The sequence below is a fragment of the Muntiacus reevesi genome, chromosome 6 (assembly GCF_963930625.1).
Source record: "Muntiacus reevesi chromosome 6, mMunRee1.1, whole genome shotgun sequence".
In the NCBI taxonomy this organism is placed as follows: Eukaryota; Metazoa; Chordata; class Mammalia; order Artiodactyla; family Cervidae; genus Muntiacus; species Muntiacus reevesi.
Window position 1 is genome coordinate 59,442,037 of NC_089254.1, and position 14,030 is coordinate 59,456,066.

Below are 14,030 nucleotides of genomic sequence, written 5' to 3' on the forward strand. Positions count from 1 at the left end.
TAATTCAGGTGCATCTCTACATGCAGATTCCTCACAATGTTTTCAAAGCTGGTTTGCTCAAAATTCATCTGAAAGGAAACACAGTAAAGACAGATCTCATTGGTCTAATTAAACCCATGTAGCAATATAGTTCTAAAGCCCCAGATCTTTCCTTAAAGGACTAAATGTCTGGGTTCTTAATTCATAATTCTTAAAACATAAGTTTCTTTTCCCTGATAATTCTTTCTTGACCACTTGAACTTTGTCATTTTTCAAAATTAAAACCCTGAGTTCTTAAACTATTTGTACTTCAGGATTTAGAATAGGAGACAGTTTTTGCTTGCTCTTGAGAGTTATGTTTGCAGGAGGTAGCTAATTAAAATATCTTGGTGACTGTCCCCTAAGGGATCTCTTTCTCCCACATCAGGAGTATTCAGACTCACTTTCTTGAAACTTGTCAGATCCAGGTGAATTGAGCGACGAAGAACAGCAAAGTGAACAGAAACTCAGCAAGGATAAACTCCACACATAGCTATGGCAACCATGAGACCATTTGATTTTATCTATGCAAGAAAAATGTATTGGTAAACTACTAGGTCACTTTTCTTAATTAGGGTAATATATTCATGGATATTTACAACATTATACTCTATTCCTTCTTGTGTGTCTGAAATACTTAATAATAAGAAAGAGCTTTCCAGTCAAAATGGTTTATTCATGTTCAGCAAAAGGTAGGGAAGAGTCAGTCCCTGGTCCTTCTCATTTTGAGGGGAGGTGCCCTTCACAGGCTAGTGGTATGTTATTGAGTCTTAGCTTGTACCGCTCACTGCATGACAGGCAATAAATCTAGAGATGAATTGTTGAGGCAAGAAACAGCAACTTTATTCAGAAATCCTGCAGACCAAGAAGATAGTGGACTAATGTCCCAAAGAACCATCTAACCTGAGTTAGGAATCAGACTTCTTTTATATATAGCAAAGGGAGGGGGTGTGACTAGTTGTTGCAAACTTCTTGATGTCACAATCCTTTTTTTTTTTGCCATTGTCGAATAAGGAATCAGACTTCTTTTATATAAACCAAAGGGGAGAGGGTGTGACTAGTTGTTGCAAACTTCTTGATGTCAGAATCCTTTTTTTTGCCATTGTTAAATAGGTCAGACCACGGTGTTCCTATAAACCATCAATAAGACAAATGCTATTCTCTGTTCTGCAACTTTATCTCTCTATGAATGGAGACGAGTTATACATGTAAAAGTCGGAGACTTGAGAATGGGGTATCCGTATGTTTCAGTCTACAGGCAACACTCTTAACTTAATGCAAAAGCAATAGAATATGAAATGGATCCAATATGTAGTCAGATTTGTTCTTCTTATTGCACTCAGGTGTTCAGGAAATAGTGAGTTTAAAAGGGTGGCTTTTTCCTAGTGTCTTAGATGGTAAAGAATCCACCTGCAATGTGGGAGACCTTGGTTCAATCCCTGGCTTGGGAAGATCCCAAGAAAGGAATGGCTACCCACTCCAGTATTCTTGCCTAGAGAATTCCATGGAGAAAGAAGCATGGCAGGCTATAATCCATGGGATTGCAAAGAGTCAGACACAACTGAGGGACTTTCACTTTTCACCTGAAGAATTGATAATTCTCAAAGTGTTTGGATTAGTTGGCATCAGTAATAACCCTCTTCTTCAAGAACAAAAAAATGTATAAAGATTAAACTAAACCTTCAATAAGGTATGTGACACAACCTTATAATTGAGCCCCCCAAATGGATGGAAGCAGTCCATGAAGAAGAGCCTTCATCATTTTAATCATGAACAGCCATGATTAAAAGTGTTGGGAAAGAGGCTATTTAGTCTTATTGGGTAGAAGTACTCAGTCCTTGGATGAATCATGAGCAGTGAATAAATAAACTACAATTTTCCCTTCTGCAGCCCTCTTTCATGGAGAAAAACCCAGAGTGAACTGGAAATGAATTTAAATGTACTATAAATGAATAAAAAAGAAGCCAACCAGAAGAGAGCAACTGATATGCCTGCCCCTCCTTTGAGAACAATGGGAGAAGTAAATGAGATTATGAGTGTAAAACGGTTTGGAAAACATATGTCTCAGACTTCCATTAATGTTATCTCAATAGTTGTTGAGTGAGTGTCTAGGCCTCCTGGCCCTCAAATCTGCCCATATGCTACCAAGCCTCTTTATGCTTCAGAGAAGCAAAAATATAGCCCAAGATCTTGAACAATGTGGACAAGATTACAAACCACACCTGGAGTCCAATGCTCTTACATCAAAGCCCCTTTTCCAAGTGCAGCCCTGAAGCACTGGTTCCTTGGGTCCCGGATGCTGAGGATGGTCACGACCCAAGCACAACGATGACAACCATGTTCCCTGATATCCCAGCCAGTCACTGTTAAACTGTATAACTTATTCAGTTTACTCAAGTAGCTGGAGATGCCCCAGTAAAAAATCCAAACTAATCCTTTAGCTGTCATGAATATATGAAACAGGAACACAAATATCTAAACACGTAATGGCAATATGCTGACTGTCAAAACTTTGGAGGTTTGCTGTCAACTACTAATAATACTCTTTATAAAAATGCTATTGCATGGTATATAAAATATATCTAAATAAAGCTGCTAAAATGGAATATCAGACCACCTGACCTGCCTCTTGAGAAACAGGTCAGGAAGCAACAGTTAGAACTGGACATGGAACAACAGACTGGTTCCAAATAGAAAAAGGAGTACATCAAGGCTGTATATTGTCACCCTGCTTATTTAACTTCTATGCAGAGTACATCATGAGAAACACTGGGCTGGAAGAAACACAAGCTGCAATCAAGACTGCCGGGAGAAATATCAATAACTTCAGATTTGCAGATGACACCACCCTTATGGCAGAAAGTGAAAGGGAACTAAAAAGCCTTTTGATGAAAGTGAAAGAGGAGAGTGAAAAAGTTGGCTTAAAGCTCAACATTCAGAAAACTAAGATCATGGCATCTGGTCCCATCACTTCATGGCAAATAGATGGGGAAGTGGAAGCAGTGTCAGAGTTTATTTTTTGGGGGGCTCCAAAATCACTGCAGGTGGTGACTGCAGCCATGGAATTAAGACACTTACTCCTTGGAAGTAAAGTTATGACCAACCTAGATAGCATATTAAAAAGCAGAGACATTACTTTGCCAGCAAAGGTCTGTCTAGTCAAGGCTATGGTTTTTCCAGTGGTCATGTATGGATGTGAGAGTTGGACTATGAAGAAAGCTGAGGGCCGAAGAATTGATGCTTTTGAACTGTGGTGTTGGAGAAGACTCTTGAGAGTCCCTTGGACTGCAAGGAGATCCAGTCAGTCCACCCTAAAGGAGATCAGTCCTGGGTGTTCATTGGAAGGACTGATGCTAAAACTGAAACTCCAATATTTTGGCCATTTGATGAGAAGAGCTGACTCATTTGAAAAGACCCTGATGCTGGGAGGGATTGGGAGCAGGAGGAGAAGGGGACGACTGAGGATGAGATGGCTGGATGGCATCACTGACTTGATGGACATGAGTTTGAGTAAACTCCGGGAGTTGGTGATGGACAGGGAGGCCTGGCATGCTGCGATTCATGGGGTCGCAAAGAGTCGGACACGACTGAGCGACTGAACTGAACTGACTGAAAATGGATGAACTGATGTTGCCATTTATAAAGTATAACATACACATTTTGAAATAGAAAATGCATTGTTGTAAAGCTTAAGCCCTTTATTTACTACAACACAGAACATTTTATTTTTAGACATCAGTGGGTTTTATTTTGTTACATTCTCACTTATTCAGCTGAAAACAAAAGTCAGGAAAATCACATGGTGACTAGTAGTAACCTATCAGGAAATGAGAGCAAGCATGTAGACCATTCTTTGTTTGGATTGATGTTAAATCAACTCATCAGTAAAGCCTTTCTTTCTGTCTAATAATTAGGACAGATTCCCTGTTGCAAATAGTGTTGCACTAGGAGTCTTCTATAAATAAAGGCTTTCACTTTATACATGGAATAGTACAAAATATAGATAGCTTTCTTTGACTCAATTGGATTTGTTCATCCTAAACTGCTGTGAGATTCAGAGAAATGGATATTATCTCATATGTTGTGCAACAGTTTCTTCAAATATCTGCTCATGCTCAGTTAAACTAACAAGACATCCGGACACTCCATCATCTCTGTGTGGGACACAGAGGTGGCCACATCCATCATACACACGTATATAATTAGGAGACTCGGGGAATATGCTAAGAGGGCAAGAAATCATTTGCTTCTTCGGTTATGCTTTAGTGATGAATATACATTTCTTGGTAACCAGCCAATCAGTTTTGGAAATAATATCAGACCATGACCCAATAAAGTCTAACAGCCTATCCCTTGCTTACATGCACCATTAGAGCCTGTCACCAATCACTAGCCATCTCTCTCAGGCATACTTTCCTTTCTCTGGAAGCAGAAATACCCCAAAATAAATTTGCCCTTCTCCAGAAAAAACACACTCCCATTCAACAGCAAATCCTGATCCAAAGAAAAAATTAATTCAGGCAGGCAATTTTGATCTCTTAGAAAAGTTTCCTTAAAAATGACAAATGTGTGTGATGGTAAAGCCATCCAATATGTCCGCATGCTGCCTTATTAAATTAAAAACACTTGATTTATTTATACAATGTCTTCAATGGCTTACAGATTAGGATCCTAGAAACAATACATGTCTTATAGCAAAAAATATACATATAATAATCCACCTATAGTTTATATAAATGATGAAATGCTTCTGAATATATCTATATATCTATATATGTACACATATATACTCTGTGTGTGTGTTTGCAGAGTCAGCACACAAATACTGCAGTCTTTCATTGGCTCTTCCACTTCAGTGTCAAGGACACTAGGTTCAAAGTCTGAAGAATAGAACAAAGGTCACCGCTGAGGACAGAGGACTGGCTTGATGCACCTTCCTTTGTGAAGGACCAAATTTGCTGGGCAGTGACACCCAGCAATGCACGGCTTATTGCAGGGGCCGATCTCATTCCAGTTGTCACAAGTCTTGGCACATCCTGGGCCACAGGTATCATACACGGCCCCATGCTTACACTGGGTGGCTGCAAACGAGAGGAGATGAAGGTGAGATGTGAGCAAACAGCCAGGTTAATTCATTTCCGCAGGCTCATGTCACTCATGGCACAGGTCTCCCCACAGCACAGGTGCACATCTGCCACCTAACAGAAGAAGAACAAGCACCCAGCACTCCCAGACACTCTGGGAATCACCTGCACCTGGAAAAACATGATACACCCACCTGCTAAGCCAGTGAACTTCAAAATGAAAGAAAATGAGAAAGCTTTATTCCCAGATAGCAAAGACAACACATTAGAAAAGCTACATGTAAATCTACAGGTTATCTAGGTATTGAGAATGGTATGAAAAGTTAACTCCAAATAGTTCTTCCAGTTGTTGAGCTGCAATGAATAGGGATCATTGTTGCAACTACCTTGATATTCAGATATCAACTACCTTGATATTCAGAATTACACACACAGGAGATGCAGTTTTGATCCCTGTGTTGGGAAGATTCTCTGGAGTAGGAAATGGCAACTTATTCCAATATGCTTGCCTGGGAAATCCCATGGACAGAGGAGCCTGGTGGGCTACAGTCCATGAGGTCGCAAAGAGTCTGACATGACTTAGTGACTAAACACCACCACCAACAACTCATGCAGGAAAAAAATCTGCCAAGGATATTGGAAATGTGTGACATACTTTAATCTAGTTATCATGTGTTGAATTAATCAATTTGAAACTAGTTAGAGCAAGAGATGGGTAGAGCCCAACAGAGAAAAATTAGATGTGTGACTGGGGAGAGGGAAATAGCTGGCTGGCTGGTCAGAGAATATGAAAATGATGGTGTAACCAAATCATAGCAATTTACTCTTTGTTCAGTTGGAGCTAAAATTATTTTGACAGTATTATGAGACTCATCAAAAATTCATGAATAGATTTGTCAGAAAAAAATACTGCCAGCATTCTGGAAGTTTATGACACGCAGACTTTTCCATCTCAGTTACTTCCAATGACAATCAAAGGGGCCACCCCTCATTCTCAGGAGGAGGGATGTTGACACATGTAGGAATTTAGAAAAACCCTCTTGAAGAACAGTAATAACCATCCAAACTCCATCTGTAGCTATCTTTGTCTTCAGTTCATGGCACACAGTTCCTAGAACACCTGGAAATCTCCAGAGTGTTTGTATGCCAATAGGGCTGGTGGTTGGGGTCCCCAGACAGCTTCTGAATGGGGACTGCTCACCAGAAAGACCAAAGCATGATTAAAGGCTTGGAACTTTCAGCACTTTTTGCTAGGGATGCGGACAGGGACTGGATGTTGAGCTTATCACTTTCAGTCAATGATTTAATCAACCATGCCTACCTAGGGACATTTCCATACAAATCCTTAAATGACTAATGACAGGGTTCAGAAAACTTTGGAATAGGAGGACACATTGAGGTCCTGGGATTATGGTGTCCCCGCTCTATTGTGACAGAAGCTCCTGTGTTTGGGGACCCTTCTGGAATTTACTCTCTGTGCCTCTTTATCTGGTTGTTCATTTGTATCCCTTATAATAAATGGCTCAGACAGTTTATCAGAAAATCCCAGCCGCAATGCAGGAGATCCAGGTTCAGTCTCTGGGTTGGGAAGATCCCCTTGAATAGAAATTCACTCCTGTATTCTTGCCTGGAGAATCCCAAGAACAGAAGAGTCTGGCAAGCTATAATCCATGAAATAGCAGAGAATAGGACACAAGTGAGCAACTAACACTTTCGGTTTACTTTCAAGAGTAAATAAGTATTTTCCAGAGTTTTGTGAGCCCTTCTAGAAAATAATTAAGCCCAAAAGGGAAGGAGGCTGTGAGAACAGCTCTCTACCCCTACTCTGTAGCCAAATGGAGCAGAGAGAGGGTAACCTAGGGACTCAGTACTGGGCAACCAGCATCTGAAATGAGGTGTCTTATGGGACTGAGCCCTTAAACCTGTGGAGGCTGATGCTAACTCTGGGCTGTTAATCTCAAAACTCTACTCAATGTCCTGTGGTGACCTAAATTGGAAGAAAATCCAAGAAAGAATGGACATAAGTATACATATAGCTGATTCAGGCTTCCCTGGTAGCTCAGCTGGTAAAGAATCTGATTGCAATGCGGGAGACCCTGGTTTGATTCCTGGGTCAGGAAGATCCCTTGGAGAAGGGATAGGCTACCCACTCCAGTATTCTTGGGCTTCTCTAGTGGCTCAGTCAGTAAAGAATCTGTCTGCATTGCGGGAGACCTGGGTTCAATCCCTAGGATGTGAAGATCCCCTGGAGGAGGGCATGGCAACCCACTCCAGTATTCTTGCCTGGAGAATCCCCATGGACAGAGGAGCCTGGTGGGCTTCAGTCCATGGGGTCGCAAGGAGTCGGACACGACTGAACACCTGGGCGCAGCACAGCACACAGCTGATTCACTTTGCTACGCAGTAGAAACTAACACAGCATTGTAAAGCAACTGACTTCTTGCAGACACCTCCCCTCTCTTAGGCTTCTTTACTGCCACTTTAACACTAAAGGTTCAAATCGCCTCCAAGACCCTTTCCCTGACATTCTTTTCTCTTCTCATTAATTCTCTTCTCCTACCTTCCCTTCTTCTCTCTTCCCTTTCCTCTCTTTCTCTATCAGTTATTACAATATTAGCTCTAATTTCCAGTCAAAACACTCTGAGATTATCATTAGCTTGGATTCTCTCCCCAAACCAATCATTTTCCAAGGCTTAATTCAAGCATCACCTCCTTCAAGTAGCTTCCTGGATCTCTCCAGGATACCCTTCCCTGCTCTGCCTCAACAGCACTTCTCACATTATAGTTACCTGCTTACTTGTTTTAATCCCCCAGTTACTGTGCATCTGTGGGCTTCCCTTGTGACTCAGCTGGTAAAGAATCCGCCTGCAATGCGGGAGACCTGGGTTCGATCCCTGGGTTGGGAAAATCCCCTGGAGAAGGGAAAGGCTACCCACTCTAGTATTCTGGCCTGGAGAATTCCATGGACTCTATAGTCCATGGGGTCGCAAGGAGTCGGACATGACTGAGCGATTTCATCTCACTGTGCATCTGCAGTTCCTATTTGGAGATGCTCACAAGAGTCTCCTAAGGGTCTTTTAAAAGACGTATATTCCTCAGTCCCTTCCCTAAAGATTTTTGCTCTGTGTCTACAGTGGAGCCTTGCACGGCTGTAAATTTTAAAGGTTCCAGGGGTCACTACAACAAGCACCCTTGCTTGAACAGAATGAACCACCGAAGCTGGGGCTCCTGAGGGCAGAATCCTTGTCTTCCATGATGTAAAGTTCTGGCACAAGGCCAAGCACAGAGGAGCAGCTTAATAAATGCCTGTGCCTGTTGGATGATGATTTAATCTTAATGAAGCTCCATCCATCATCTTGATTCCCAATTTGGATTACATTTGGCTGGCCTTGAGTTCATTTTCCACTCTGCTGCTTCCAGAATGCCTCTTTCAACTCACTTTTCGCTCCAGATACTTTATTCCCCTCAGATCTCGCAAAGATCCCTCCTACTATGAAAACTCGGCAGAATTTCCTGTCTCTCTCACCCACGTTCTTTCCTTTTCCCTCCTTCTTCTAGAGACATGCATTCCCCCACTTTTCCTCTCTCTGGCCTCTCAAGTCTTTCTTCTAACTGTACCATGTACTTTCCTACTGCTTCTCTGTGACATCCTACCTTTGACTACTGAACGCTGATATTTCCCTCAGCATTTAAAGGTAGAAAATGCAGAACTACTAGGGGAAAAGCGGATTATTTTCACCATTGCTATTCAATTCAAATTAAATCAATAAACATTTACTGAGTGTCTACTTTGGGGCAGGCATCCTCTTAGGCCAGGGAATCAGATGTGAATCAGATATCATCTCTGAGCTTTAGTCTCAGGAGCCTGGACTTAAAACCAAATGGGTAATTTGAGTCAATTCTAATGAGGTGGATGAACCTAGAACCTATTATACAGAGTGAAGCAAGTCAAAAAGAGAAAGATAAATATAATATTCTAACATATATATACAGAATCTAGAAAAATGGTACTGAAGAATTTATTTACAGGGCAGCAATGGAGAAACAGACATAGAGTATAGACTTATGGACATGGGGAGAGGGGATGAGAGGGTGAGATGTATGGAAAGTGTAACATGGAAACTTATATATGTAAATACGTATGTATATAAAATCCATATGTAAAATAGATAGCCAACGGGAATTTGCTCTAGGGCTCAGGAAACTCAAACATGGGCTCTGTACCAACCAAGAGGGGTGAGATGGGGAGGGAGATGGGAGGGATGTTCAAAAGGGAAGGGATATATTTATAACCATGACTGATTCATGTTGAGGTTTGAAAAAAAGCAACAAAATTCTGTAAAGCAATTATCCTTCAATAAAATAATTAATTAATTAAAAAGAGAAAAACCAAATGGGTGAAGGAGACACAGAAATGGATTCTTAATTGAATGCAAGATGAACACATTAGACAGTGAGAATGAAGTACAGTGGAACAGTAAGAGAGACATCAACTCAATACCGAGGGCTGGTTAGGGGTTTAGGAGGACTTCAGAAAATGGATCCCACTTAGATCTTAAAAGATGACAAGACATGCCAGACAGACAACGGCAGAAGTTTTCCAGGTGGAAAGAGAACATGGTGCCAGGGGAGGGGGTGGGGGAACAGAGAGGGTGCAATCAGCGACAATAAGCAGCCGTGACCCAATCAGAAACGGGAGGATCCTTGGTTTGTTGGAGGAGAAGCAAGGAATTTGAGAATGAGAGTGGGAGGAGACAAAGGCAGAGAGGTGGGCAGGGGCCGTAATCCCTGAGGGAGTCTTAGAAGGGCTTTAGGGAGATAATGATTAAATTTGCCTTCAATTTGGCACAATTTTTATACAATCCTAGAAAGTGAATCCTGACTTGGATCTTGTTTTATCCTCCATGCATTCAATGTTTTTCAAACTTGTAAAAGGCAAACAATACTAACTGACAATATAAATGTGATCTGATTCATACATGTGCATTTGAAAAGGTCTCATTTGATTAAGTACATGTTTTAAAAACTGGAAAATCACCAGAGTGGTTAGGGTTGTGCTTGTGCTGTCATTTCAGTCGTGTCTGACTTTTCGCAACCCTATGAACTCTAGCCCACCACACTCCTTGGTCCATGGGATTCTCCAGGCAAGAATACTGGAGTGGGTTGCCATGCCCTCCTCCGGAGGATCTTCCTGACCCAGGGATCGAACTCAGGTCTCCTGCATTACAGGTGGATTCTATACAGCTGAGCCACTGGGGAAGTCCGTGGCTAGAGTGAGCAGGTATATATTCTTAAGGGGGCACATAAACAGCTATTCTGTAAAGCACGCAAGAAGCATTACGTGTTACTTTTTGTGGTGCCCCATGAAGGCATTATGTGTTGGCATTATCAATACAGTTAGTAAGCATAGATTTGTGCCCTTTGGGACTCAGCTGTCCCCACACCTCTCTTCTGTGCTGAATGTTACAGTGCTGATCTTATCCCCTAATCCTTTATAGGAGATGTCTAGTCACCAAAGAGGATATCAGTGTGTACAAGAAGAGCAGAGGTGCTGCAGGAGAGGGGCTAGAATCACCTGGAGTCTGTAGAGGAAAGCAAGGAGGAGCTCCACAGAAGCCAGCAGATTATCTCATTTCCTGCAGAAATACACACACCACTTTGAACACTCCAGAATCTTTCCCACTTATACAATGTATTCCTGAAAGTGCAGTGACAATTAGCAGAAAATCTGCTAAGGATGGCAAAGTAAGATGCAGGAGCAAGACCAAAGGAAAGTGATCGAGACAAAAGGTATCAAGTAACAATGATTAGGAACAGGTGAATAGACATTGGAAAGGTCCACACAACATAACATAACAGCAGAAGATAAGATGGTTAGATAGCATCACTGACTCAATGGACATGAATCTGAGCAAACTATGAGAGAGAGTGGAAAACAGAGGAGCCTCGTGTGCTATAGTCCACAGGGTCCCAAAGAATCTGGCAAAATGACTTAGTGACTGAATGACAACTACAAACATAACAAATATTTCAATAAATTAGTTGATGCTTATATAAATACACACATAAATATATACTCATACGTAAATATATATATATAATTTTAACTCATATTTTGCTTCTATTTTACAACTAATGTTTATTCTCACAATAGACTGACTTTTTTTTTTACAGTGTACTTGCTTATTTGTGCTCTTATAATAATTAAGAAACAGGGGTTATAATGCAAACTGACCTGGGTGTGAGTCCTAGCTTTCTTACTTTCTAGCTCTGTGATTTTTAGCAAATTACTTAAATATCCTAAGCCTTAATGTCCTTTACTGTAGAATGTGGGTAATAGAATGTTACCATATAGATTAGAGTGGGGATTAAATAAGATAAAATGTGATAAATACAAAGTGCCAGAATAGTCCTTGGGGCAAAGGAGGTGCTTAGAAAATAGTACATATTAATATAAATGGTCATTATTGAACTTTTATAGACCTTTACAATACCTCTCTGCATATCATATGGTGTTTAGTAATTCCTATACTAAGCTAGAGTTTCATTAGTCCTTCTCACCACAGCTAATGGGTACACGCTTTGTGGTAAAAGTCATGGTAATACTAAAATCCAGCCTAGCCTGAGAGATGTCACTTGTTCATTCAGTTTCTTGCTTGGCTGGCTTATCTGTTCAACTTCCAAGCTTTTTACTCTGGAAAATTTCTCTTCTCTGTATTAAGTGGCCTTAAGTGCTGTCATAAGTCAAAAGATCTGAGAGCTAAAAACAAGTAGAGTATTCTTAGAGTCTTCAATATTCCAGATGAATCAGAAATGAATCTACTGAGAGATGCTGCACATCTCCATAAATACCAAATGTCAATCTGTGGAAGTTTAGTGTGTATGGGTGTGTGTGTGTGTGTGTGTGTGTGTGTGTATAAAAAAGTCCCCTGCAACCAAACATTGACAGAGTTATACTTCACTCAGATGGTTTCACTAATTTTAAGTGGTAAATGGAACCTTTCAGCAGTCATATTCCCTTTCCATTAGAAAGTAATTTTAGCTACTGAGATTCAGTCCCTGAAATCAGGACCCTGGGACAGGGGGAAAGTGTAGTCCTCAAATGCACTGGGTGCACTGAACTGGTGTTAAATATAGCTCAGCAGCAGTAAGAGGGGTTCACATATTCTGTATCTGATATGATCCCTGTCACAGCATCATAGCTAATAAAATTAACAAAGTTCTGCTGAGCTCAACATTATACCAGGATGAATGGCTGGGCCTTTTCAAGGGAAAGTGTTAGTTGTGTCTGACTCTTTGCGACCCCAAGGACTGTAGCCCACCAGGCTCCTCTGCTCATGGGGTTCTCTGGGCAAAACTACTGGCGTGGGTAGCATCCCCTTCTCCAGTGTACCTTCCCGATCGAGGGGTCAAACCTAGATCTCCTACATTGCAGTCAGATACTGTCTGAATCACCAGGGAAAATTCAAGGGAAAGAGGACTCAAAGTAGAGAAAAGAAGACAGGCATATTCAAGGTGTGCTGGAAGGACCCATTCTTTCAAAACCCTACCCTTCCTATACTGCCCTGCACTGAGGAGGGAGGTAGGTCATTTAGTCCCAAGTTTCAGGAGCCTCAGCCACACCTTAATATGAGTTTGTATCGCCTCAGACCTCCTCTGGAAAGGCAGCATTGATAGCGAGGCACTCTTGCCATGGAAAGGGAACTCAGACATAGATTGGACTTGGGTTTTCAGAGGAGAGAGCAAATCCAAAAGGGAAGTCACAAAGAGATAAAAGGGTTTGAGTGCTTTCTAAGGACACAGATTAGTGACTGTGTCAAGGGGTGGCTTGAGGAAGCTTTAGCGATCCCTAAACCCTCATCATTCTACTCCCCCAAAGCCACACATTAAGCATACAAATTAACTTTGTGGTTTCAACTCTGACTGCAGGTCAGAATCACTGGAGAGGTTTCAAGTGATACACAAGACCAGTTAAAGCAGGATATCTGGGCTTGGGGCCCAGGCATAGTTTCCTGGTTTATTTCTTAGGTTCTCAGAGTGACTACAATGTTGAATAGATTGAGATCCAGCATCTAAGTGAACGTGATGTCCATGCCCTGAAAACATAGGCTCAAGGCAATTCTTCCAACCAGCTGACCACTCTTGCCCTCCACCAAAGTGTATATTAAAGTTAGCAGTGCCATGAACTGCTTTCTTTTCTAATTTTGGAGTTAAGTTTTCTCAGATTCATATAGAATGTTGCAAACCCCAGTCTCTCTGTTCTAGGCAAATCTGGTCCTTTAAAGAAAAACACTTGCCAACCCTTGTAGTAAGTGACAGTCATCTCATCTTGTGTCTAAGAGTAGCATTACTACTGACTATCTTGTAAGAGCTGAGCACTCTTCTAGATGTTTCACATACATATCACTAATGCTTATAACTCTGCAGAGTAGATACTACTGTACATTTCCAAAATATATCTAGAAGCTCTCTTCTTCCTCCACACACTGCCTCCATCTTAATCCAAGCCACCATCATTTTGTCATTCCACCTACTGCAACAGCCTCTTGCCTTCAACCTTGCCCTATTCAGTATATTCTCTACACAGGGTGGTCTTTGAAAAGCAGAAAGAAGACTGCTTAAAGTCTATCAGTGGCTTCCATCCTTCTTGGAATAAAAGCTAGACTCCTTCTCAAGACCTGCAAAGTTCTGCCTGATTCAGATCCAGCTTCAACCCCACTCTCATTTTGAGCCTTTCTTTCCCTTGCCTACTGTGCTCACACCGACCCACTTCTAGTTTGAGAGCTGCTATCTTATTCAAGTATGATTCTTCCATATAGAACTCTTGTCCTGACTCCCTTCAGTCCTGCAATGTGCAGCTGGACTATCACCTCCAAAGAGAAGACTTCTCTCTTCACCATTTAAGCAGCCACCCACTCTGGCTCCATG

General features: G+C 41.4%; 1 protein-coding gene across 1 annotated transcript in view; it reads right to left on the reverse strand.

Moving 5' to 3' along the window:
• Positions 1-3,719: 3,719 nt before the first annotated feature.
• BMPER (BMP binding endothelial regulator) overlaps positions 3,720-14,030 on the reverse strand; it is a 252,218-nt gene continuing 241,907 nt past the window's right edge. Inside the window, exon 15 of the mRNA XM_065938888.1 lies at positions 3,720-5,099. Coding sequence (XP_065794960.1) covers positions 4,918-5,099 — 182 coding nt within the window. The 3' untranslated portion in view covers positions 3,720-4,917. The remainder of the gene's footprint in view (positions 5,100-14,030) is intronic.